The sequence below is a fragment of the Zosterops lateralis genome, assembly GCF_965231275.1.
Source record: "Zosterops lateralis genome assembly, chromosome: 32".
Lineage (NCBI taxonomy): Eukaryota > Metazoa > Chordata > Aves > Passeriformes > Zosteropidae > Zosterops > Zosterops lateralis.
In genome coordinates, this window is record NC_139792.1 from 1,747,474 (window position 1) to 1,773,690 (window position 26,217).

A 26,217-nucleotide genomic window follows, 5' to 3' on the forward strand; every position below is an offset into this window, starting at 1 on the left:
TGAGGGAGAACGAGGGGACAATGAGGGGACAATGAGGCGACACTGAGGGGACAATGAGGGGACACTGAGAGGGGACAATGAGAGGACACTGAGAGGGGACACTGAGGGGACATTGAGAGGACAACAAGAGGGGACAATGCGGGGAGAACGGGGGGAGAACGAGGGGACAACGAGGGGACACTGAGAGGGGACAATGAGGGGACAAGGAGGAGACAAGGAGGGGACACTGAGGGGACGAGGGGAGAACGGGGGGACAACGAGGGGACACCGAGGGGAGAACGAGGGGACAATGAGGGGACAACGAGGGGACAACGAGGGGACAACGAGGGGACACTGAGAGGGGACAATGAGGGGACATCGGGGGGACAATGGGGGGACACTGAGAGGGGACAATGAGGGGACAATGGGGGGATAACGAGAGGGGACAATGAGGGGACACTGAGAGGGGACAACGGGGGGACAACGAGAGAGGAAAACGAGGGGACACCGAGGGGACACTGAGGGGACACTGAGAGGGGATAATGAGGGGACATTGAGAGGACAATTGAGGGGACACTGAGGGGACAATGGGGGGACAATGAGAGGGGACAATGTGGGGAGAACGAGGGGACACCGAGAGGGGACAACGGGGGGAGAATGAGGGGACAATGAGGGGACAACGAGAGGGGAAAACGAGAGGACACCGAGAGGGGACAAGAAGGGGACACTGAGGGGACACTGAGGGGACACCAGGGGACACTGAGGAGACACTGAGGGGACACCAGGCGACACCGAGGGGACACAGGTGCAGCCAAGGGACGCCCCGCCGCCGCCGCCGGTCCCTCCCATCCCTCCAGGAACTGCCCCGGGTTTTCCTGCCCGGCCCCTCCCCTCCCCTCCCCTCCCGTCCCGTCCCGGTGCGGCGGGACCCCGGCCCGGTATCGGTTCTGCTTTTCCGGGCCGGGCGGGGATGATGATGGTGGCCATGGCGGTGATGATGATGATGATGATGATGATGGTGATGGTGATGATGTGGCCGGGAGGGGCGGGAGGCACCTGCCCCCCGGGATTCCCCACCTGCCGCCGGCCCATAAAGAGCCCCGGGGGGGCGGTGGCGGCGCAGACACACCGACACCGGGCCGGCTCCGATGGCTCCGCTGCTCCTCGTTCTGCTCCTCCCGGCGCTGCTGCCGCCGCCCCCCGCCGCCCCGGCCCCGGCCCCGGCCCCCCGCCCGGACTGGGCCGCCTGCAGGATCCTGTCCCGGGAGCTGTCCCGGCTCCTGGCCGCCGGCAGGGACAGAGAGCCGCCCTCGGCGCTGGTGAGAGCGGGGACACCGCGGGGGACACCGGGGGGCTGGACGGGGACACCGGAGGGGTTGGGAAGCACCGGGAGGCTGGACCAGGGATACCGGGGGGCTCAGGAAACACCGGGATGCTCGACCCGGGGACACCACGAGGGTCAACTGGGGACACCAGGGGGTTCAGGAAGAACCGAGGGGCTCGGGAAACACCGGGAGGCTCGGCCGGGGACACCGGGGATGGACTGGACCGACCAGGGGCACCGGGGGGCTCGGGAAGAACCGAGAGGCTCGACCGGGAACACCGGAGCGGGGGTCGGGAAGCACCCGGGGGATCAACCGAGAATACCGGGGAGCTGGACCGGGGGCACCGGGGACAACGGGGGCTCGGCCAGGGACACCGGGGGGTTCAGGAAGCACCGGGGGGGTTCAGGAAACACCAGGATGCTCGACCAGGAACTCCGGGGGGGGCTCGGGAAGCGCCGAGAGGTTCAACCGGGGACACCGCGAGGGTCGACTGGGGACACCAGGGAGGTCGGGAAGCACCGGGGAGCTGAACCAGAGGCACCGGGAGGGTCGGGAAGCACCGGGGGGCTCAGGAAACACCGAGGGGCTCGGGAAGAACCGGGAGACTCAACCGAGGACACCGCGGGGAAGCACCGGGGGGCTCAGGAAGCACCGGGATGCTCGACCCGGGAATACCGGGGAGCTGGACCGGGGGCACTGGGAGGGGTTCAGGAAGCACCAGGGGGCTCGAGAAGCAGCGAGAGGCTCGATCGGGGACACTGGGGGGCTCGAGAACACCGAGAGGTTCAACCGGGGACACCGGGGGGCTCTGGAAGCACCGCGGGGCTGGACCAGGGACACCGAGATGCTCGACCGGGGACACCTCGGGGGTCGATCAGGAACACCGGGGGATTCAGGAAGCACCGGGGGGCTCAGAAAACACCGGGAGGCTCGACCGGGGAACACCGCGGGGCTGGACCAGGGACACCGAGGGGGCTCAGGAAGCACCGGGAGGGTCGGGGCCATAACGGATAGGATTGGACCGGGGGTCGGGGGTCCCTCCCGGGGGTCCCGGGGCACTCGGAGACCCCACCTCTCCCCGCCCCAGGACGGGATGCAGCTGCTGGAGGAGCCCCAGAATTGGCCCCCCCGGATCCGCTGCAGCGACGCCTGTGACCCGCTGGCGCTGGAGACCAACAGCACGGTACCGGGGGGCCCGGGGGGCACAGGGGGTCCCGGGGGGGTCACAGGGGGTCACAGAGGGTCCCGGGGGGGTCACAGAGGGGCCCGGGGGGGCACAGGGGTGCTGGGGACTCGCAGAGATGCTGAAGGTGCCTGGGAGTCCCAGGGGTGGCCAGGGGATGCTGAGGGGGTTTTCAAAAATGTCTGAGGGGTCCCAGGAGTGTCCAAGGTTCAGGGGATGCTGTGGGGGTTGCCCGGGGGGTCCCAAGGATGTCTGGGGGTCCCAGGAAGGCTGAGGGATGTCCTTGGGGGCCCCAGGGGATGTCTGGGGGTCCCAGGAAGGCTGAGGGATGCACTTGGGGGTCCCAGGAGTGCCTGGAGTTCCCAGAGATGCTGAGGATGTTCTTGGGGGTCCCAGCAATGTCTGGGGGTCCCAGAAAGGCTGAGGGATGCATTTGGGGGCCCTTGGGGATGTCTGGGGGTCCCAGGAATGTCTGGGGGGTCCCAGGGAGGCGGGGGATGCACTTGGCGGTCCCAGGAATGTCTGGGGGGTCCCAGGGATGTCTGTGGGGTCCCAGGGATGCTGAGGATGCGTTTGGAGGTCCCCAGGGGGTCCCAGGGATGCGCCCACTGTTCCCACGAGTGTCTGGGGGGTCCCGGGAGGGTCCCGAGCCCCCTCCTCACCCCGCCGTCCCCCCAGCGCTGCCTGCAGCGGATCCGCCAGGCGCTGCAGCACTACCGGGACCTGCTGGGCTCAGACATCTTCCGGGACCAGCCCCAGCCCCAGCTGGAGACCACCATGGAGCAGCTGCTGCGCCACGTCCAGGTGGGGACCCGGGGGGACCGGGGGGCTCGGGGGGCTCGGGAACACCGAGGGGCTGGACCAGGGGACACTGGGGGGGCTCGGGAACACCGGGAGGGTCGGGAACACTGGGGGACTGGACTGCGAACACCGGGGGGCTCGTCCAGGAACACTGGGGGGCTCGACTGGGAACACCGGGGACTGGACTAGGGGACACTGGGGGGCTCGGGAACACTGGGGGGATGGACCAGGGACACCGGGGGGATGGACCAGGGGACACTGGGGGGCTCGGGAACACTGGGGGGATGGACCAGGGACACTGGGGGGCTCGGGAACACTGGGGGGATGGACCAGGGACACTGGGGGGCTCGGGAACACTGCGGGGATGGACCAGGGACACCGGGGGGATGGACCAGGGGGACACTGGGGGGCTGGACCGGGGGGACATTGGGGACTCATCCGGGAACACCGGAGGGATGGACCAGGGGGACACCGGGAGGGCTTGGGAACACCAGGGCGGGTCTGGAAGGACCAGGGGGTCTCTGGAAGGACCAGGGGGTCTCTGGAAGGACTGGGGGGTCTCTGGAAACACCAGGGGGCTCTGAAAGCACAGGGAGGGCTCTGGAAGCACAGGGGAGGTCTGGAAGGACTGGAGGGGCTCTGGAAGGACTGGGGGGCTCTGGAAGGACCAGTGGGGGCTCTGGAAGGACCAGGGGAGCTCAGGAAGGACTGGGGGGTCTCTGGAAGCACTGGGGGGTTTCTGGAGGCACCGGGGGGGCTCTGGAAACACCGGGGGGCTCTGGAAACACCAGGGGGCTCTGGAAGGACCGGGGGGGCTCAGGAAGGACCGGGAGATTCTGGAAGAACTGGGGATCTCAGGAAGGACCGGGGGGCTCTGGAAGCACCAGGGGGGCTCTGGAATTACTGGGGGGCTCTGGAAGCACCGGGGGGGCTCTGGAAGGACTGGGAGGGGTCAGGAAGGACCGGGGGGTTCTGGAAGGACCAGGGGGGCTCAGGAATTACTGGGGGGGGCTCTGGAAGGACCAGTGGGGGCTCTGGAAGGACCAGGGGAGCTCAGGAAGGACTGGGGGGGTCTCTGGAAGCACTGGGGGGTTTCTGGAGGCACCGGGGGGGTTCTGGAAACACCAGGGGGCTCTGGAAGGACTAGGGGGGCTCTGGAAGAACTGGGGATCTCAGGAAGGACCAGGGGGGCTCTGGAAGGACTGAGAGGCTCTGGAAGGACCGGGGGGGCTCAGGAATTACCGGGGGGCTCTGGAAGGACTGAGGGGCTCAGGAAGGACCAGGGGGCTCTGGAAGAACTGGGGGGGCTCAGGAAGGACCGGGGGGGCTCTGGAAACACCGGGAACATCTTGGGGGGGGGGGGTCAGGAATTACCAGGGGGGCTCTGGGACATGACAGAAGAACACTGACGACCCTCTGACCCCTCTGACCCCCCAGGAAGGGCACGGCCGGACCCCCAGGCACCCCTTGCCCCCCACCCAGCTGTGGCAGCGGCAGATCCAGCGGCACCTGGCGCTGAAACGGCTCCGCTCCTTCGCCGCCGTCATGAGCCGAGTGTTCAACCACAGCGCCCGCTGAGCCCGCGGGACACCCCAAAAATCCCTGTATTTATTCCCCCTGAGCCCCCCGGACATCCCCAAAATTCTCCTGTATTTATTCCCCCTGAGCCCCCCGGACATCCCCAAAATTCTCCTGTATTTATTCCCCCTGAGCCCTCTGGACATCCCCAAAAATTCCCCCATATTTATTCCCCCTGAGCCCCCCAGACATCCCCAAAATCCTCCTGTATTTATTCCCCCTGAGCCCTCTGGACATCCCCAAAAATTCCCCCATATTTATTCCCCCTGAGCCCCCCTGGACATCCCCAAAATTCCCCCATATTTATTCCCCCTGAGCCCTCCGAACATCCCCAAAATCCCCTGTATTTATTCCCCCTGAGCCCCCCAGACATCGCCCCCCAAATTCCCCCCTGAGCCCCCCTGGACATCCCCAAAATTCTCCTGTATTTATTCCCCCTGAGCCCCCCAGACACCCCCAAAATCCCCTGTATTTATTCCCCCTGAGCCCCTCTGGACATCCCCAAATTTCCCCTGTATTTATTCCCCCTGAGCCCCCCAGACATCGCCCCCCAAATCCCCCCTGAGCCCTCTGGACATCCCCAAAATTCCCCCGTTTTTATTCCCTCTGAGCCCCCCAGACATCCCCAAAATCCCCCTGTATTTATTCCCCCTGAGGCCCCTGGACACCCCCAAAATTCTCCCCGTATTTATTCCCCCTGAGCCCTTCAGACACCCCCAAAATTCCCCTCTGAACCCCCCGGACATCCCCAAAATTCTCCTGTATTTATTCTCCCTGAGCCCCCCAGACATCCCCAAAATCCCCCCTGTGTTTATTCCCCCTGAGCCCCCTGGACATCCCCAAAATCCCCCCATATTTATTCCCCCCTTATTTATAGGGATTATTTATGATGTGCGATTTTTTTACCTTATTTATCTCGGGTATTTATGAATTTATAATAAAGTTTTGCTGGACAGAGGAGGCGGTTCTGGGGCAATGGGTGGGCAGGGGGTTATTTACAGGGTCGGGGGTCCAGGGGGGGTCACTGGAAGTCGCTGCTGTCGATGTGCAGCGGGAGGAAGTCGGAGGAGCAGGAGGAGAAGAGCGAGGGCACGGCGGGCAGGGCACAGTCCTCGGGCTGCGGCAGGAAAGGGTCGTGGTGGTCCAGGAGAGCTGCGCTGCCTGAGGGGGGACACGGCGGTATTGAGGGGACAGGGCAGGGGGACAGGGCAGGGCAGGGACAGGGCAGAGCTCAGGGGACAGGGCAGGGGGGACAGGACAGAGGGAACAGGGCAGGGGGGACAGTGGAAGGGCAGGGGGGACAGGGGACAGGGATGAGGGGACAGGGCAGTGCCCAGGGGACAGGACAGAGCTCAGGGGACAGGGATGAGGGGACAGGGGACAGGGCAGGGGGACAGGACAGAGGGGACAGGGCAGGGCCAGGGGACAGGGCAGGGGACAGGGCAGGGGACAGGACAGGGCTGAAGGGACAGAGTAGGGGGACAGGGGACAGGGCTCAGGGGACAGGGCAGGGGGGACAGGGGACAGGGATGAGGGGACAGGGCAGGGCAGGGGACAGGGTAGGGGGACAGGACAGAGGGGACAGGGCAGGGCTCAGGGGACAGGCCTAAGGGGACAGGGAAGTATCAAGTGGACAGGGCAGTGCCCAGGGGACAGGGCAGGGGGACAGGGCAGGGGGGACAGATCAGTGCCCAGGGGACAGTTCAGTGTCGAAGGGACAGGGCACTGCTAAGGGGACAGGGAAGTGTCAAAGGGACAGGGACGTGTCGAGGGGACAGGGCAGTGGGGACAGAACAGTGCTCAGGGGACAGAGTAGTGCCAAAGGGACAGGGAAGTGTCAAGGTGACACGGAAGGGCTGAGGGGACAGCTCAGTACCGAGGGGACAGGGCAGTGTCAAAGGGACAGGACAGGGCTAAGGGAACAGCTCAGTGCCAAGGACACAGATGAGTGCCGAGGGGACAGGGCAATGCTGAAGGGACAGGCAAGTGTCGAGGTGACAGGACAGTGCCCAGGGGACACCCCTGTCCCCACCCCAGCCCCACACACTCACTCACCGGGGCTCAGCTGGAACCTCTCCTCCAAGTTCTCCCCCATGTCCGGCCCCAGCTCCGGCTCCTCCAGCGCCCGCAGCAGCTCCTGCATGTCCCGGGCCCCGGGGAGCAGCTCCAGGTCCCTCAGCTCGGCTGGGAGTGTCCCCTGCCCCTGGGGGACCTGCTGTGTCCCCAAGTCCCCTGACCCTGTGTCCCCAGCCACTGTCCCCTGATGTCCCAGCAGTGTCCCCAAGTCCCCTGACCCCACCTGCAGTGTCCCCCTGTCCCCAGCCAGTGTCCCCAAACCTCCTGACCCCACCACGGCCACTGTCCCCTGCTGTCCCATCAGTGTCCCCAAGTCCCCTGACCCCACCTGCAGCACCCCCAGCCCCCCAGGCAGCCCCTGCAGGGTCCCCACAGCCCCTGGTGGCACTTGCAGTGTCCCCTGGATGTCGGGGAGCCCCGATGCCACCACGTGTGCCACCACCTGTGCTTGGGGTTGTGGCTGCAGTGTCCCCAAACCCCTGGGCTGGAGGGTCCCTGGGCTTGTGGCCACCCCCTGAGGTGTCCCCAAGTTCCCAGGAGTGACCTGTGGTGTCCCTGGGCTCGTGGCCACCCCCTGAGGTGTCCCCAAGTTCCCAGGGGTGACCTGAAGTGTCCCTGGGCTTGTGGGCATCATCTGTGGTGTCCCCAAGTTCCCAGGGGTGACCTGAAGTGTCCCTGGGCTTGTGGGCATCATCTGTGGTGTCCCCAAGTTCCCAGGGGTGACCTGAAGTGTCCCTGGGCTTGTGGGCATCATCTGTGGTGTCCCCAAGCTCCCAGGGGTGGCCTGCAGTGTCCCCTGGGGCTGTGACAATGCCAGGCCCCCGGCCTGCTCTGTCCCCTGTCCCTCGGGCTGCAGCTGCAGCATCTCCAGGTCCTCGGTGGCCACCACCAGCTCCTCCTCTGTTTGCCACTTGGGCTGTCTGCAGGAGAGACAATGGGGTTGTGGGGTCAGGGGTTGGGGTCAGAGATCAGGGATTGGGGTCAGGGGTTGGGTATTGGGGTCAGGGGTTGGGGTCAGGGGTCAGAGGTTGGGTATTGGGGTCAGGGGTTGGGTATTTGGGTCAGGGGTTGGGGTCAGAGATCAGGGATTGGGGTCAGGGGTTGGGTATTGGGGTCAGGGGTTGGGTATTTGGGTCAGGGATCAGTTATTGGGGTCAGGGGTTGGGTACTGGGGTATTGGGGTCAGGAGTTGGGTATTGGGGTCAGGGGTTGGGGATTGGGGTCAGGGTTGGGTATTGGGGTCAGGGTTGGGTATTGGGGTATTGGGGTATTGGGGTCAGGGATTGGGGTCAGGGGTTGGGTATTGGGGTCAGGGGTTGGGTATTGGGGTCAGGGATCAGAAACTGGGGTCAGGGGTTGGGGTCAGGGATCAGTTATTGGGGTCAGGGGTTGGGTATTGGGGTCAAGGATCAGGGATTGGGGTCAGGGGTCGGGTATTGGGGTCAGGGGTCAGGGGTTGGGGTCAGGGGTCCAGTATTGGGGTCAGGGATCAGGGATTGGGGTCAGGGGTTGGGTATTTGGGTCAGGGATTAGGGATTTGGGGTCAAGGTTGGGTATTGGGGTTGGGTATTGGGGTCAGGGGTCAGAGACTGGGGTCAGAGATCAGGGATTGGGGTCAGGGGTTGGATATTGGGGTCAGGGGTTGGGTACTGGGGTCAGGGGTTGGGTATTGGGGTCAGGGATTGGGGTCAGGGGTTGGGGATTGGGGTCAGGGTTGGGGTCAGGGGTCGGGTATTGGGGTCAGGGATTGGGGTCAGGGGTTGGGTATTGGGGTCAGGGGTTGGATATTGGGGTCAGGGTTGGGGTCAGGGATTGGGATCAGGGGTTGGGGTCAGGGGTCAGGGGTCAGGGACTGGGGTCAGGGGTCGGGTATTGGAGTTGGGTATTGGGGTCGGGGTTGGGTACTGGCGTATCTACTTAATTATAATACTATAATAATTATCTAAAAAATATATATTATTAATAAACACCACCTCCGAACACCAAACCGCCTCTCCTCTGCCCTAATCCCATCTCTAAAATATATTAAAAAAAAAAAAATACAAAACCCCCACATCCAGCTCTCCTCACCTGGACGACACACGGATGAGCCGCCGGTTCAGGTATTTCTTAGACTCATCCAAATTCCCTGCGGGCACAAAAATAGGAATCAGAATGATAAAAAATAAAAACCAGAATGATAAAAAACGCTGCTCTGGATTAATCTTTGGATTAATCCTTAATCCCAGTCCGTACCCTCCTGTTTCTGGCTGTAATAACCCCCAAAAGCCTCGTCCCGGGGCGTGTTGGGGTACAGGAACTGCAGCGGGTTCTCCGGGGGGTTTTCCTCCATCATCATCTGGTAATTGTGGATGATGTCGGGCAGGGCCAGCGACACCAGCTCCGAGGCTTTGTAGGGCTCCACGGCGTGGAAAGAGGGGGAGCCTGGCAGGGGGGAAATATTGGGGTCACTGGGGGAATATTGGGGTCACTGGAGGGGTGATGGTGATGATTAAAATTTAAATTTTAATTTTTTTTAATTTTTTTTATTTTTTTTAGGTTTTGTGCTGCCTAAGGGCGTTTTTTGATGTGTTTCAGGTTCTGTGATGCTCAGATTCTCAGCTTCATATTCAGTGTCACTCAAGACAAAATAAATCCTTTTCCTTTTTGAGACCATTTTGTGTCAAATTTGGGTCCATTTTGGGACCATTTTGGGACCATTTTTTGTCCATACCATTTTTTGTCCATTTTGGGACCATTTTGAGACCATTTTGGGTCCATTTTTTGCCCATTTTGGAACCATTTTGAGACCATTTTGGGACCATTCTGGGTCCATTTTTTGCCCATTTTGGGACCATTTTTTGTCCATTTTGGGTCCATTTTAGGACCATTTTGGGACCCTTTTGTGACCATTTTCTACCCATTTTGGGTCAATTTTGGGACCATTTTGGGACTCTTTTGGGACCATTTTGTGCCCATTTTGGGTCCATTTTGGGACCATTTTTTGCCCATTTTGGGACCATTTTGGGACCATTCTGGGTCCATTTTGTGACCCTCTTGTGCCAAATTTGTGCCCATTTTTGTGAACATTTTGTGCCCATTTTGAGTCCATTTTGGGTCCATTTTGGGTCCATTTTTTGCCCATTTTTGCCCATTTTGTGACCATTTTTTGCCATTTTTTGCAAAATTTGTGCCCATTTTTTGCCCACTTTGGGACCATTTTTTGCCCATTTTGTGACCATTTTTCGCCCATTTTGTGCCAAATTGGTGCCCATTTTTGCCAATTTTGTGCCGATTTTTTGCCCATTTTGTGTCCATTTTGGGTCCACTTTGGGACCATTTTGTGACCATTTTTTACCCATTTTGTGCCGATTTTTTGCCATTTTTTGCCCATTTTGTGCCCATTTTTTGCCCATTTTGTGCCATTTTTTATCCATTTTTTTCCCATTTTGTGCCCATTTTTTACCCATTTTTTGCCCATTTTGTGCCGATTTTTTGCCATTTTTTGCCCATTTTGAGTCCATTTTGTGTCCATTTTTTGCCCATTTTGGGTCCATTTTGTGACCACTTTGGGTCCATTTTTTGCCCATTTTGTGACCATTTTTTGCCCATTTTTTGTCCATTTTGGGACCATTTTGTGTATTTCAGATTCTGCGCAGTTCTGAGCCTCACACTGAGTGTCACTCAGCTCTCTGCACAGAGAGACAAAATAAATCCTTTTCCTGCGGCACATCAAGAAAAACTTTGTCCAAACCACAACAAACTTTCAGTCCCAAAAACACAAACAAGGGTGGGCGTGAAGGGAGGAACAAGAAGGATGAGAAGCTGGAATTAAACCAATCCCAATATGCAAATGGACCAAAAAGTTTTAGGGTCACTCACCCCTCTCAGGGTGCTTGGGGGGGGGAGGATTTTGAAGGTTTTGGGGTGTTTTAGGGGGTCACTCACCCCTCTTGGGGTGCTCAGGGGGGTTTTGGGGGGATTTGGGGAGTTTTAGGGGGTCACTCACCCCTCTCATGATGCTGGGGGGTTTGGGGGGTCACTCACCCTTCTCAGGGTGGGTTTTGGGGGGTCACTCACCCCCTCGGGGTGCTCAGGGGGGGATTTTGGGGGATTTGGGATGTTTTAGGGTCACTCACCCCTCTCAGGGGTGTTTTGGGGTCACTCACCCCTCTCATGATGCTGAGAGGGGATTTGGGGGATTTGGGGTGTTTTAGGGTCACCCACCCCTCTCGTGATGCTCAGGGGGCTTTGGGGGGTCACTCACCCCTCTCATGATGCTGAGAGGGGTTTTGGGGTGTTTTGGGGTGTCACTCACCCCTCTCAGGGTGCTCAGGAGGGTTTTGGGGTCACTCACCCCTCTCAGGATGCTCCACCCAGGTGAAGGTGACCCCTCCCAGGACGCTCTCGCTGAAGCGCAGCAGGAACGTCCCCGTCCTCTTGGACTTGAGCAGCTTCTCCTCCTGCTTGCGGCTCACGAAGCCCAGGATGAGTCTGGGGGCGACGGGGGGAGGCCAATTCAGCCCCTGTGGGACCCCCAGACCCCTCCCCAGCCCCCCCAGCCCCCGTTCCTACCCGTCCTTCCAGAGCTGCTTGAGGTGCTCCTGCAGCAGAGTCAGGATCGCGTCCAGCCAAGCCCAGAACGAGAAACCGGCGGCTCCGTCCTGGGGGACAGGGGGACATTGGGGGACATTGGGGACATGGGGGGACAGGGGGGGACATGGGGACATTGGGGACATGGGGGGACATGGAAGGGACATGGAGGGACATGGGGATGTGGAGGGACATGGGGGGACATGAGGAACACGGGGGACATGGGGAGGACATGGAGGGGACATGGGGGGACATGGGGGGACATGGGGGGACATGGGGGGGACATGGGGGGGACATGGGGGGACAGGGGGATGTGGAGGGACAGGGGGACATTGGGGACATTGGGGGGACATGGAGGGGACATGGAGGGACAGAGGGGACATGGAGGGACATGGGGGACATGGAGGGACTTGAGGGGACATGGGGGGACAGAGAGGACAGAGGGGACAGAGGGGACAGGCCCCACTCACCTTCGAGAACTTGGGCCAGGCCACGGTGCTGTTTGGTGACGGCTTCGAGCCTTGAGGTGAGAGCAGAGTGAGAGAGGGCGGGGCAGCCTTGTCCCCAGAGTGTCCCCAAAGGGTCCCCCATGTCCCCAAAGTGTCCTCACCTGTTCCTGTGTCCCCAAAGTGTCCCCATGTGTTGTCCCCCATGTCCCCAAAGCGTCTCCCCCGTGTCCTCAAAGTGTCACCAAAGTGTCCCCAAAGTGTCCTCCCATGTCCCCAAAGTGTCCCCCATGTCCCTCTGTGTCGCCCCGTGTCCCCAAAGTGCCTCCAAGGTGTCCCCAAAGTGTCCCCCTGTGTCCCTCCTTGTCCCCAAAGTGTCCCAAAGTGTCCCTCCCGTGTCTCCCCTTGTCCCCAAAGTGTCCCCAAAGTGTCCCAGTGTCCCCAAAGTGTCCCCAAAGTGTCCCCCTTGTCCCTTCTGTGTCCCTAAAGTGTCCCCCCATGTCCCCAAAGTGTCCCCCCATGTCCCCAAAATGTCCCTCCCGTGTCCCCAGAGCGTCCCCAACATGTCCCCAGCGTTTCCCCAAAGTGTGTCCCCAAAGTGTTCCCCCATGTCCCCAAAGTGTCCCCCCCATGTCCCCAAAGTGTCCCCCCCATGTCTCCCCATTTCCCCCGTGTTCCCAAAGGGACCCCAAAGTGTCCCCCCGGTCTCCTCCCCATGTCCCCCCCCGTGTCCCCACAGTGTCCTCCCCTTGTCCGTTCCGTGTCCCCAAAGTGTCCCCAAAGAGTCCCCAGAGTGTCCCAGTGTCCTCAGTGTCCCCCCGTGTCCCCCTTGTCCCTTCCGTGTCCCCAAAGTGTCCCCCCATGTCCCCAAAGTGTCCTCCTGTGTCCCCACCATGTCCCAAAGTGTTCCCAAAATGTCCCTCCCGTGTCCACAAAGTGTCCCCAAAGAGTGCCCCAAAATGTCCCCCCGATGTCCCCAAAGTGTCCCCTCTTGTCCCCCCGTGTCCCCCTCGTGTCCCCCCATGTCCCCAAGGTGTCCCCAAGGTGTCCCCAAGGTGTCTCCGTATCCCTACCGTGTCCCCAGAGTGCCCCCAAAGTGCCCCCAAAGTGTCCCTCCCGTGTCCCTCCTTGTCCCCAAAGTGTCCCTCCCGTGTCCCTCCGTGTCCCCATGTGTTGTCCCCCGTGTCCCCAGAGTGTCCCCCCATATCCCCAAAGTGTCCCTCCGTGTCTCCTCGTGTCACCCCTCGTGTCCCCTGCCATGTCCTCTACATGTCCCAAAGTGTCCCCAATGTGTGTCCCCATGTCCCCAACGTGTCCCCCCATGTCCCAAAGTGTCCCCAAAATGTCCCTCCCGTGTCCCCAAAGTGTCCCCTCCTTGTCCCCCCATGTCCCCAAAGTGCCCCCAAAGTGTCTCCTCCGTGTCCCCAGTGTGTCCCCTCTGTCTCCCTCCTGTATCCCCATGTGCCCCCACGTGTCTCTCAAACGTGTCCCCCATCCCCAAAGTGTCCCCAAAGTGTCCCTCTGTGTCCCCCCGTGTCTCCTCGTGTCCCCTGCCATGTCCCCTACGTGTCCCAAAGTGTCCCCAACGTGTGCCCCCATGTCCCTCTGTGTCCCCAACGTGTGCCCCCATGTCCCCAAAGTGTCCCCCATGTCCCTCTGTGTCCCCAAAGTGTCCCCCATGTCCCCAAAGTGTCCCCCATGTCCCTCTGTGTCCCCAACGTGTGCCCCCATGTCCCCAAAGTGTCCCCCATGTCCCTCTGTGTCCCCAAAGTGTCCCCCATGTCCCCAAAGTGTCCCCCAAAGTGTCCCCCCACAATTCCCCCGTGTCCCCAAAGTGTCCCCAAAGTGTCCCCAAAGTGTCCCCAGGTGTCCCCCCATGTTCCCAAAGTGTCCCCAAAGCGTCCCAAAGTGTCCCTCCCGTGTCCCTCCGTGTCTCCTCGTGTCACCCCTCGTGTCCCCTGCCATGTCCCCTATGTGTCCCAAAGTGTCCCCCCTGTGTCTCTCTATGTGTCCCCTCCATCCCCAAAGTGTCCCCTCTTTGTCCCCCCTGTGTCCCCCGTGTCCCCAGGCTCACCCAGCAGTTTCTTGCCCAGCATGAGGAGGTTCTCGGGGCTGAGGCCCCGCTCGGCCACGCTCTGGAACTGCCAGCTCAGCACCTCGGCCAGCCGGGGCCACGGGGCCGGAGGGGGCGACGAGAAAAACTGCTGGGCCTGGGGACACCGGGGACACGGGGGACACCGGGTGAGTGGGGACAGGGACACCGGGGACACGGGGGACACCGGGTGAGTGGGGACAGGGACATAGGGAGGGGATGGGGACACCGGGGACACGGGGGACATGGGGTGAGTGATGACAGGACATGGGGATGGGGACACCGGGGACATGGGGGACACGGGGTGAGTGAGGACAGGACATGGGGATGGGGACACCGGGGACATGGGGGACACCGGGTGAGTGGGGACAGGACATGGGGATGGGGACACCGGGGACACGGGGGACACCGGGTGAGCGGGGACAGGGACACCGGGGACACGGGGGACACGGGGGACACGGGGGACACCGGGTGAGTGGGGACAGGACATGGGGATGGGGACACCGGGGACACGGGGGACACCGGGTGAGTGAGGACAGGACATGGGGATGGGGACACCGGGGACACGGGGGACACCGGATGAGTGAGGACAGGACATGGGGATGGGGACACCGGGGACACGGGGGACATGGGGTGAGTGAGGACAGGACATGGGGATGGGGACACCGGGGACACGGGGGACACCGGATGAGTGAGGACAGGACATGGGGATGGGGACACCGGGGACACGGGGGACATGGGGTGAGTGAGGACAGGACATGGGGATGGGGACACCGGGGACACGGGGGACATGGGGTGAGTGAGGACAGGACATGGGGATGGGGACACCGGGGACACAGGGGACACCGGGTGAGCGGGGACAGGATATGGGGATGGGGACACCGGGGACACGGGGGACATGGGGTGAGTGGGGACAGGGACAGGGGACAGGGACACGGGGTGAGTGGGGACAGGGACAGGGGACAGGGACATGGGGTGAGTGGGGACAGGGACACCGGGGACATGGGGGACACGGGGTGAGTGAGGACAGGACATGGGGATGGGGACACCGGGGACATGGGGGACATGGGGTGAGCGGGGACAGGGACATGGGGATGGGGACACAGGGTGAGGAGATGGGGACAGGGACACAGGGATGGGGACAGTGACACAGGGATGGGGACATGGGGTGAGCGGGGACAGGGACATGGGGATGGGGACACAGGGTGAGGAGATGGGGACAGGGACATGGGGATGGGGACATGGGGATGGGGACATGGGGATGGGGACAGGGACATGGGGTAAACAAGGACAGGGACATGGGGATGGGATGGGGACAGGGACTTGGGGAGAGGATGGGGACAGGGGACAAGGGACATGGGGAGGGAATGGGGACACAGGGGGACATGGGGTGAGTGGGGACAGGGGCACGGGGAGGGGATGGAGACAGGGACACGGGGATGGGGACATGGGGTGAGTGGGGTCAGGGACATGGGGAGGGGATGGGGACATGGGTTAAGTGGGGACAGGGACACAGGGAGGGCCCAGGGACATGGGGAGGGGATGGGGACATGGGGACAGGGGACAAGGGACATGGGGAAGGGATGGGGACATGGGGTAAGTGGGGACAGGGGACATGGGGAGGGGATGGAGACAGGGACACAGGGATGGGGACATGGGGAAGGGATGAGAAATGGGGTGAGGGAATGGGGACATGAGGTGAGGGACATGGGGAGGGAATGGGGACAGGGACATGGGGATGGGGACATGGGGTGAGGGGATGGGGACAGGGGGAAGGGATGGGGACATGGGGAGGGAATGGGGACAGGGACATGGGGATGAGGACATGGGGTGAGGGGATGGGGACATGGGGAGGAGATAGGGACAGGGGACAAGGGACATGGGGAGGGAATGGGGAGAGGGGATGAGGACATGGGGACAGGGACACGGGGAGGGAATGGGGACATGGGATAAGGGACACGGGGAGGGGATGGGGACAGGGGATGGGGACATGGAGACAGGGGACAAGGGACATGGGGAGGGAACGAGGCCACAGGGTGAGGGGATGGGGACATGGGGAAGGGATGGGGACATGGGGAAGGGATGGGGACATGGGGAGGGGGACATGAGGTAAGTGGGGACAGGGACATGGGGAGGGGATGGGGACAGGGGACAAGGGACATGGGGAGGGGATGGGGACACACACCAGGGCAGGGGACAGGGGTGGGACAGCGATCAAAGGACAGGGAAATGCAGCAGGGGACAGGGACAAGGGGATGGGACAAGACAGGGACCAGGGGATGGGACAGGGACCAAGGGACAGGACAGGGACAAGGGGCTGGGGACAAGTGGCACAGGATGGGGTTCAAGGGATGGGGACACGCACCAGGGCAGGGGACAGGGGTGGGACAGCGATCAAGGGACAAGGACCAAGGACAAGGACACAAATCAGAGCAGGGGACTGGGACCAGGGGACAGAGATGTGCACCTGGGACTGGGACAGGACACCAGGAGAGAGGTCAAAGGGCAGGGATGGGACAAGGGGGGACACGAGGCAGGGGGTGGGACAAGGAGCAGCACAGGGGGGGACACGAGGCAGGGGGTGGCAGCCCTGGGGGTCCCACAGGACCAGGGGGAGGGTCCCCCTGCTCACCTTGGGGTCAGAGCTGAGCATGTTGAACCACAGGATGGAAGCCCAGGCACTGGAGAGCTGGTTGTTGTTGGAAATGATGACAAAGGGCAGCGAGGTGGCCTGGGGAGGGGACAGAGGTCAGGCTGGCTGTCCCCAAAGCCCCCAAAACCCCTCTAAACCCCCCTAAACCCCCCTAAACCCCCCAAAACCCCCCAAAGCCCCCCAGCTCTCACCTCCAGCTCCAGCTCCAGCCCGCAGTAGGCGTAGGCCAGCGTGAAGGTGATGAGGTGCAGCTCCTCTGTCACTACCAGGGGACCCTGCAGGGAGGTGACACTGCTGTCACCCCCCTGAGACCCCCCAGACCCCCCCAGAGAAGCATTGATTTAGAAGAATTAAAGATTTTAATTAAAATAAATATCACTGAGGTAAGGGAGTTAAATTTCCCTTTTTGTTAACAGAAGGCAAGGAACTGATAAATCATGGGAGGAACTGATAAATCAGGGAAAAAAATTGATAAATCATGGAAAAAAATTGATAAATCATGGAAGGAACTGATAAATCATGGAAGGAACTGATAAATCATTGAAGGAATTGATAAATCATGGGAGGAACTGATAAATCATGGAAAAAATCGATAAATCATGGAAAGAATTGATAAATCATGGGAGGAACTGATAAATCATGGGAGGAACTGATAAATCATGGGAAGAACTGATAAATCATGGAAGGAACTGATAAATCATGGAAAGAACTGATAAATCATGGAAAGAAGTGATAAATCATGGAAGGAACTGATAAATCATGGAAAAAAGACCACCAACCCATTTCAAAGAACAAACCACAAATGCTTAATGGCTTTTTGGGCTAATTAACATACAAAAGTTATGAATATGGATTTGTGTTTTGGGTGTTCAATATTCCTGTACATAAAAAGCCCCCTGTGATCATCTGTAAATTGTGGTGTGTATTTGGGAATATATATAATAAATATACACTTTCTAACTTTAAACTGTCAGAGAGCCTTTGTCTATAGATATATATATAGACATATATATATGTGTGTCTATTATATACATAATATATTATATATCAATATTAATAGAATATTATTATATTTATTACATAATTATTATATTTATTATAAATAAATTATAAATTTAAAATATATATAAATATAAATATATAATGTATAATATATATAATATATATTATACACATTATATATATAATATATTATATATTATATATAAAGTATATATTATATAATATATATAATATATATTACATTATATACATTACATATATTATATATAATATATAAAATATATAATATATATTATATATATTATATATAATATATAAAATATATAATATATTATATATAATGTATAATATATAATATATATAATATTATATATAAAATATAATATATATATTATATATTACATATATAATATATAATTATATATATAAATATAAAAATATAAATTTATAAATTATAAACAGTATTATAAATAGTATATAATTATATAACTATTATATAAATATAAATATTATAATTGACATAATATTATTAATATTATTATTAATAATATAATAATATTGAATATTATTAATAATATAATAATATTAAATATTAATATTAGACCAATATCCTTAATTTTTTAATAAATCACCACCTCGCCACTGGTGCCTTTGCCTTTGCCAGCCCTGGAGTCCTTCTGCTCCTTCAGCGTCTGTGGGGACAGAGAGTCAGCCCAGGGTGGGGTCCCCAGCCCGGGGAGGGGGTTTGGGGGTCTTGGGGGTCTTGGGGAGGGGTCCCTACGAGATATTGGAAGTCACAGATCAGCCCTTCCTGGGGATTGTCCCCGGCCAGGAGAGTTTTGCTGCTCGACGTGAGGATGTTGAACCTGCGGAACCTGCGGGGCACAGCCAGGGGGTGGGAGGGGGTCAGGACCCCCTGGGGGGGGCTGTGGGGGGTCAGGACCCCTGGAGGGGGCTGTGGGTGGGGGTCGGGATGCCCAGAGGGGTTGTGGATGGGGGTCAGGACCCCTGGGAGGGCACATGGAGGGTCAGGACCCCTTGGGGGGCTGTGGGGGGGTCAGGACCCCAGAGGGGCTGTGGAGGGGGTTTGGGACCCCTGGAGGGCTGTGGATGGGGGTGAGGACCCCCAGAGGGGCTGTGGGTGGGGGTCAGGACCCCTGGGGGGGGGCTGTGGGGGGGGGGTCAGGACCCCTGGGGGATGCTGCAGAGGGGGTCAGGACCCCCCCAAGGGATGGGAAATGGGGTTCAGGACCCTCCCTCAGGGGGTGGGGGGTCAGGACCCCTGGGGGGGCTGTGGGTGGGGGGTCAGGACCCCTGGAGGGGGCTGTGGGTGGGGGTCAGGACCCCCCTGCCAGGAGGGGGAATAGCCCAGCTATGGGTGAAGGATTGGGACCCCCAGAGGGGCTGGGGAGGGGGTTGGGACCCCTGGGGGATGCAGCAGAGGAGGTTGGGACCCCCCCCAGGATTGGCAGGTGAGGTTCAGGACCCTCCCTCAAGGGTTGGGGGGGTCAGGACCCTCAGAGGGGCTGGGGAGGGGGATCAAGACCCCTGGGGGATTCAGCAGAGGAGGTTGAGACCCCCCCCAGGGATGCCAAGTGGAGCTCAGGACACCCCTCAGGACCCCCAGAGGGGCTGTGGGGGGGATCAAGACCCCTGTGTGACACAGCCCTGCTGCACAGGGGTCTCAGAACCCCCCCAGTGACCCCAGGAGAGGCTCAGGACCCCCTTCAAGCCCCCCGGGTGAGCCCCCAGCCCCTCCATCACCTCCAGGCTCCCCCAGCTCTCACCCTTTGATGTTGGGCGGGTCCCTGTAAGAGAAAACGGGGAGTGAGGGGCAGTGGGACCCCCGAGGGCGGTCAGGGGGGTCTCTGGAGGGGACAGCCCCACCTGTCGATGTGGATTTTGATCTCCATGGGGTGGTTTCGGTCTTGCAGCCGCACCAGGAGCCGGGCCCGGGCCGAGAATTTGCTGCCGGTGCGGAGGATGAGGGGGCGCCTGCTGGGGTTGGGGGTGCTGGGCTGCTGCTCCACCACCAGGGCACTGGGGGGGAATGGGGGTCAGGGGTGGGCTGAGACCCCCTGTGCTGTCCTGAGACCCCCTGTGCTGCCCCCAGACCCCCCTGTCCTCCCCAGACCCCCTTATGCCGTCCTGAGACCCCCCTGTGCTGCTCTGAGACCCTCCTGTGCTGCTCTGAGACCCTCCTGTGCAGCCCCCAGACCCCCCTGTGCTGCCCCCAGACCCCCCTGTGCTCCCCATGGTGCCCCCAGACCCCCTTGTGCTGCCCTGAGACCCCCCTGTGCTGTCCTGAGACCCCCTGTGCTGCTCTGAGATGCCCCAGACCCTCCTGTGCTGCCCCCAGACCCCCCCAGACCCCCCTGTGCTGCCCTGAGACCCCCTGTGCTGCCCCCAGACCCCCCTGTGCTGCCCCCAGACCCCTCAAACCCCCCTGTCCTCCCCATCCTTCCCTCACTTGTTAAAAATCCTGGAATACCCAGAGCTGGAGGGAACCCATCAGGATTATCCAGGTTTAACTCCTGCCCAGTCGGAGTTTAACCCCAAAAAACCTGCACCCCAAAAAATCCTAAACCCCACCATCTGAGTCTTGTCCAAACAACTCTCTGATTTATACAATTTATAGAATATCCAGATCAAATCTCAGCCCCAGGCCCTGCACAGACACCCCAAAAATCCAAAAATCCCTGAGAGAGTTCTCCAAACTCTCCTTGAGGTGGGGAAGGAGCTCAAAACAATTTTTGAGTCCCAAAACACCCCCAAAAAATCCTAAATCCCAACACCTGAAAGCCAAAAACTCCCTGAACTCTTGAATTTTGGGGCTGGAAAAGACCCAAAATAATATTTTGAGTCCCAAAACACCCCAAAAAATCCTAAATCCCAACACCTGAGAGCCAAAAACTCCCTGACCTCTTCAATTATGGAGCTGGAAGGGACCTAAAATAATATTTTTGAGTCCCAAGACACCCCCAAAAATCCAACCCCTTGTGAGGAGGAATCAAAACAATCCTTGGGAGCTGAAAAAACTTTAAGGTGGAAAAATATTCAGGTAAAAAACCTTTAGCAGTGGATGTTTTCCAGCTCGTTGTTTAAAAAGTGGAAAAAAGTAAACAATAAAAAAAAAAATTGAAAAAAAAAAAAAAGGTCAAGGGGTGTTGTTCTGAGTGCCCAATAGTGTTTCTTTCTCAAAAGAAAGAAAACTATCTAAACTATAAAAGAAAATCTATCTAAAGGGTGGTGAAAAATAAATTTTTTTTTTTTTCTCACACCTGGAAACCAGAAAAAAAATCTGTTTATTGTTCCTAACCAAGATCCACAACAATTCCCTTGGGGGACTAAGAACTTTTTTTTTCTGATTTTCCACCCCAAAACAAATTCTTGGGACAAGTTTTAGCTCTTTGTCACCTTTTGAGGAGGTGGGTGAGCTGCTCCTGCAGGCGCTGCTCCAGCAGGGGGGTCTCTGCCACCAGAGGGTCCCTCTCGTAGGTCACCTGGGGGAGCACAGGGAAAAGGGATTCTGAAAAAATGAGATGTTCTGGAATGTGGGGGTTTGTTGTAAGGGGGGAAAAGGGGGAAAAGGGGGGAAAAGGGGGGGAAAAAGAGAGGAAAAAAAGAGGGGGGAAAAGGGAAAAAAAGAGGGAAAAAGAGAGGGGAAAAGAGAGGGAAAAGAGAGGAAAAAGGGAGGGAAAAAAGGAGGGAAAAGGGAGGGAAAAGGGAGGGAAAAGGGAGGGAAAAGGGAGGGAAAAGGGAGGGAAAAGGGGGGAAAAGGGGGGGAAGGGGAGGAAAAGGGGAGGGAAAAGGGGGGGAAAAGAGAAGGGAAAAGGAGGGGAAAAAGAGGGGAAAAGAGGGGAAAAAGGGAGGGAAAAGGGAGGGAAAAGGGAGGGAAAAGGGAGGGAAAAGGGAGGGAAAAGGGAGGGAAAAAGGGAAAAAGAGAGGGAAAAGAGGGGGGAAAAAAGGGGGGGGAAGGGGGGGGAAAGGGGGGGGAAAGGGGGGGAAAGGGGGGGGGAAAGGAGGGAAAAAAGGGGGGGAAAAGGGGGGGAAAAGGGGGGAAAAAAAGTGGGGGGAAAAGGGGGAAAAAAGATGAGAAGGAAAAGAAAAGGGAAAAAGAGAAGGGAAAAGAGAGAAGGGGAAAAAAGGGAAAAGAGGGGGAAAAAGAGGGGAAAAAGAGAAGGGAAAAGAGCAGGGAAAAGGGAGGGAAAAGGGAGGGGAAAGGGAGGGGAAAAGAGGAGGAAAAAGAGGAGGAAAAAGAGGAGGGAAAAAAGAAGGAAAAAAAGAAGGAAAAAAAGAAGGAAAAAAAGAAAGAAAAAGAGAAGGAAAAAGAGAAGGGGGAAAAGAGAGAGCAGGGAAAAGAGAGCAAGGTTTTGGTCACAATCCATTCTCTCTCCTTTTGTGATGAATATTCTAATTTACAGTGACCAACCAACACAAGACACAAAATCCTACAGAATCCACACACGGCCTATAACAACTACCACATTACCAGGTGTTATATTTCAAACCCTAAAAAAATACTCTTTAGACTTTTCTGTTTTGCTGCATTGACCTTTGGACCCCTCAGCCAGCAGAAAGATAAATTAATTGTTTAATTGTTCAATTGTTCAATTGTTCAATTAAAAGGGATTCTCCTTCAGCTGGCCAGGCTGTTGTCTTTAGGTTATATAATGAATAAGGCTATATAATAAATATTTCTATTTAATACATGTTTATTTATATTTATATAATAAATAATTTATTTATATCTATATAATGAATAAGGTTATATAATAAATATTTCTATTCAATATGTATTTATTTATATTTATATAATAAATAAGGTTATATAATAAATATTTCTATTTAATACATATTTATTTATATTTATATAATAAATAATTTACTTATATTCATATAATAAATAATTTATTTATATTTATACAATGAATAATATAATAAAATAAATAATATAATATATAATATGATAAATAATATAATACGATAAATAATATAATATTTATGAAGAATATAATATAATAAATAATAAAATAAATAAATAAAATATATGATAAATAAAATAAATAAGTGAAATAAATAAATAAATAAGATACATATAATAAATAAATAAATATATAATAGATTAAATAAATAAATATTATATATAAATATAATAATATAATGAATGAATGAATAAAATAAATAAATATGATAAATAAATAAATAAATAAAATATATAAATATAATGAATAATATAATATAATGAATAGATAAATAAATAAAATAAATATAATAAATAAATAAATATAATAAATAAGATATAATAAATTAAAATATAATAAATATAATAAATAATATAATATAATAAATAATATAATACTTATATAATAAATAATACAATAAATCCTACAACTCAAAGCCAGCTTCCATTTCAATTCTAGGCTCCATATTATCTTTTGCTAAGCAAAATATTCATTTTATTGATAAGATTCCCCACGATTGATCAATCACCTTTTGCCTCAGGTCGCTCAACACCCTCAACAGCTGCCGCAGCTGGAACAGCCCCTGCCCCAGCTCTGTGAACCTGCAGGAAAAGGAGTTTCAATGAGTCAGAAAAGTCTTGTTGAAGCCCCCCGAGTTCTCCCCAAGCCCCCCAAGCTTTACCAGCTCTCCAGAGGGCGCAGGTTGGTGTCCCCAGGGCAGCCCAGGCACAGGCGCTGCTGCCGCAGCCTCCAGTCCCCCAATTCCTGCTGCAGCAGCTCCTGCAGGGTCTGGCTGCGCCCCAAGAGCTGCTGCATCTGAGCCAGAACCCCCTGGAGGGGAAAATGGGGGGTCTCAAGGGGGTTTTTAGGGTGGTCTTGGTTCTTCCTCGACCTCACACCATCCTCACCCTCCGCTGCCGGTCCAGGTTCTGCAGTTTGGCCTGGAGGTTTTGGAGCTGCTGGAGGTATCCGGGGTCTCTGTTCCTCTCCTGACCTGCTGGGAGGGGAGAAGGGTCAGAGTTTTGGGGTTTTTGGGGGGTTTTAGGGGCTCAGAGGGGGCAGTGCCACCCCCACCATCTCTGTTCCTCTCCTGACCTGCAGGGAGGGGAGAAGGGTCAGAGTTTTGGGGTTTTTGGGGGGTTTTAGGGGCTCAGAGGGGGCAGTGCCATCCCCACCATCTCTGTTCCTCTCCTGACCTGCTGGGAGGGGAGAAGGGTCAGGATTTTGGGGTTTTTGGGGTCCCAGAGGGGGCAGTGCCATCCCCACCATCTCTGTTCCTCTCCTAACCTGCAGGGAGGGGAGAGAGATCAGGATTTGGGGTTTTGGGGGGCTCAGAGGGGGATGTACCACCTCTCCATCTCTGTTCCTCTCCTGACCTGCAGGGAGGGGAGAAGGGTCAGAGTTTTGGGGTTTTTGGGGGGTTTTAGGGGCTCAGAGGGGGCAGTGCCATCCCCACCATCTCTGTTCCTCTCCTGACCTGCAGGGAGGGGAGAGGGGTCAGGATTTTGGGGTTTTTGGGGGGTTTTAGGGGCTCAGGGGGGGATCTACCACCCCCCTCATCTCTGTTCCTCTCCTGACCTGCTGAAAGGGGAGAAGGATCAGGATTTGGGGGTTTTTGGGGGGTTTTGGGGGCTCAGAGGGGGCAGTGCCATCCCCACCATCTCTGTTCCTCTCCTGACCTGCAGGGAGGGGAGAAGGGTCAGGATTTTGGGGGTTTTGGGGGCTCAGAGGGGGATGTACCACCCCCCCATCTCCCCCAGGTGTGCAGCTCACCTGGTTTATAATGAACCTTGAAGCAGAAATCAAAAGCATCCTGCAAATCCTCCAGGTGCCTGAAGGCTCGTTCTGCTTCCTGCGGGCACAGGGGGGGTCAGGAGGGGCTGGGGAGCCCCTGGGGGGGCTCGATGGGGGTCTCAGGGTGGGGAATTTACCTGCAGGGCCGTCTGGAACTCGGCCAAACGCCGCTGGATCTGCTGCTCCCTGTCGCTCTCCGGGGTTGGGTTGGGTGTAGGGGCAGAACCCCCCTGGGGAAGGAAAAATGGGGGGTGTAGGTGGGTGGGACAGCAGCTGTGAGACCCCCGAGATTGGGGAGGGGACACAACCCTGCCCTACCTGCCCCCCAGCCTGCCCCAGGCGCAGGATCCGCCGCTCCTCCTGCAGCAGATTGGCCACCAGGTTGGCGAATCGCTCTGGATTCTTCCCAAATTCCGCCTGAGGAGGGGTTTGGGGGGGTTAAAGGAGAGCAGAGACCACCCCCCATCTGTATAAAGTCACTCTCCTGCCCTGCTTTAGCCAGCTCAGTTATCAGGAGGATTTTGGAGAGAACTATACCAAGGATGAGGTGAGATATCTCAGAAAAGGACTTTTGTCCCAGGTGTTTATTCTTCGAAATTCCAAAGGGGAAAGAGATAGAATAAAGGAAGGGGAGACAATTTATAGCCCCCTGGTCAGGGGATAGATGGCTGGACCACAACCAGGGGGGTCAGAGAAGGAAATAAGGGTCACTCTGAGTGGTCAGGAACTCCAGGAGTCAAAAGGGAAAAACATTTCCCTAAAGAATTACAACAACTGCAGCCCCCCAGCCTCACTGCAGCCCCCCAGCCTCACCTGGAGGTCCCGGTGAGCCTTTCTCAGGTTGTGCTTCAGCATAAAATCCTCGTAGCCCGAGCCCAGGCTGCCCAGGCTCTCTCCCAGTAACACCAGTAAGGAGTGGAACAGCATTGGGGCGTGCGAGGAGAGCGGCTCTGCCGCCTGGCGCCTGTGACAGTGAGAATTGAGACCCCTGCCCATGTTTATCCCACCCTGTGCAGCCCCCAGCCCATGTCTGTCCCCCCCTGTGCAGCCCCCAGCCCCCAGCCCGTGTCTATCCCCCCCTGTGCAGCCCCCTGCCCGTGTCTATCCCCCCCTGTGCAGCCCCCAGCCCCCTGCCCGTGTCTATCCCCCCTGTGCAGCCCCCTGCCCGTGTCTGTCCCACCCTGTGCAGCCCCCAGCCCGTGTCTGTCCCACCCTGTGCAGCCCCCAGCCCGTGTCTGTCCCACCCTGTGCAGCCCCCAGCCCCCTGCCCGTGTCTGTCCCCCCCTGTGCAGCCCCCTGCCCGTGTCTACCCCCCCTGTGCAGCCCCCAGACCGTGTCTGTCCCCCCCTGTGCAGCCCCCTGCCCGTGTCTACCCCCCCTGTGCAGCCCCCAGCCCCCTGCCCGTGTCTACCCCCCCTGTGCAGCCCCCAGCCCCATTTCCCAGCCCATTACCAGTTCTGGCTCTCGATCCAGGGGGCCAAGCTCTGTCTCACGGCCATGGGCAGGGCCGAGCCGGCGTACAGCTGGTGCACCTGCTCCAGGTAAGTGTTGGCCAAGTTCTGCACCTCCTGCCACTGCGCCATGCTGGGGGGAGAGGGGTCAGAGTGGGTTAGAGGAGACCCCTGGCCAAGGCAGGGATAGAGGAGGGGAAAAATCTGCTGGGTATGGCTGAGCCAGCACATGTACCTGCCGGGGGGTCCTCTGCTGCCGGGGGTCCTCGGCTCCTGCTCAGTCCTGGGGGGTTCCTCTGCT

The 26,217-nt window shown here is 57.0% G+C and overlaps 2 protein-coding genes across 2 annotated transcripts; one reads left to right on the forward strand and one right to left on the reverse strand.

Moving 5' to 3' along the window:
* Positions 1-1,127: 1,127 nt before the first annotated feature.
* On the forward strand, positions 1,128-4,866 carry IL23A (interleukin 23 subunit alpha; the record flags this gene model as incomplete). The annotated part of the gene is made up of 4 exons (XM_083881183.1): positions 1,128-1,298; positions 2,392-2,487; positions 3,166-3,291; positions 4,726-4,866. The coding sequence occupies 4 exons, from the start codon at positions 1,128-1,130 to the stop codon at positions 4,864-4,866; spliced, it is 534 nt and encodes a 177-aa protein (XP_083737309.1).
* Positions 4,867-5,848: 982 nt separating this feature from the next.
* On the reverse strand, positions 5,849-26,217 carry STAT2 (signal transducer and activator of transcription 2). Its single transcript, XM_083881198.1, has 24 exons — positions 26,152-26,217; positions 25,918-26,049; positions 25,279-25,429; positions 24,784-24,882; positions 24,603-24,695; positions 24,445-24,523; positions 23,580-23,665; positions 23,354-23,502; positions 23,201-23,273; positions 21,125-21,210; positions 19,595-19,747; positions 19,495-19,515; positions 18,489-18,582; positions 18,343-18,399; positions 16,897-16,980; positions 16,685-16,783; positions 14,035-14,170; positions 11,985-12,034; positions 11,497-11,585; positions 11,279-11,415; positions 9,178-9,366; positions 9,013-9,070; positions 6,922-7,862; positions 5,849-6,027 (listed from the first exon to the last, which is right to left on the reverse strand). The coding sequence occupies exons 2-24, from the start codon at positions 26,046-26,048 to the stop codon at positions 5,888-5,890; spliced, it is 3,195 nt and encodes a 1,064-aa protein (XP_083737324.1). The 5' UTR covers position 26,049; positions 26,152-26,217; the 3' UTR covers positions 5,849-5,887.

Excerpts from the sequence above, each read along its gene's own strand:
- STAT2 (XM_083881198.1), bottom strand. The coding sequence starts at position 26,048 with ATGGCGCAGTGGCAGGAGGTGCAGAACTTGGCCAACACTTACCTGGAG. Across the intron at positions 24,883-25,278 it reads AGGCTCACCGGGACCTCCAG|GCGGAATTTGGGAAGAATCC; the intron begins GTGAGGCTGGGG and ends ACCCCTCCTCAG. Across the intron at positions 16,981-18,342 it reads GCAAAGGCACCAGTGGCGAG|GGTCCCCTGGTAGTGACAGA; the intron begins GTGGTGATTTAT and ends ACCTCCCTGCAG.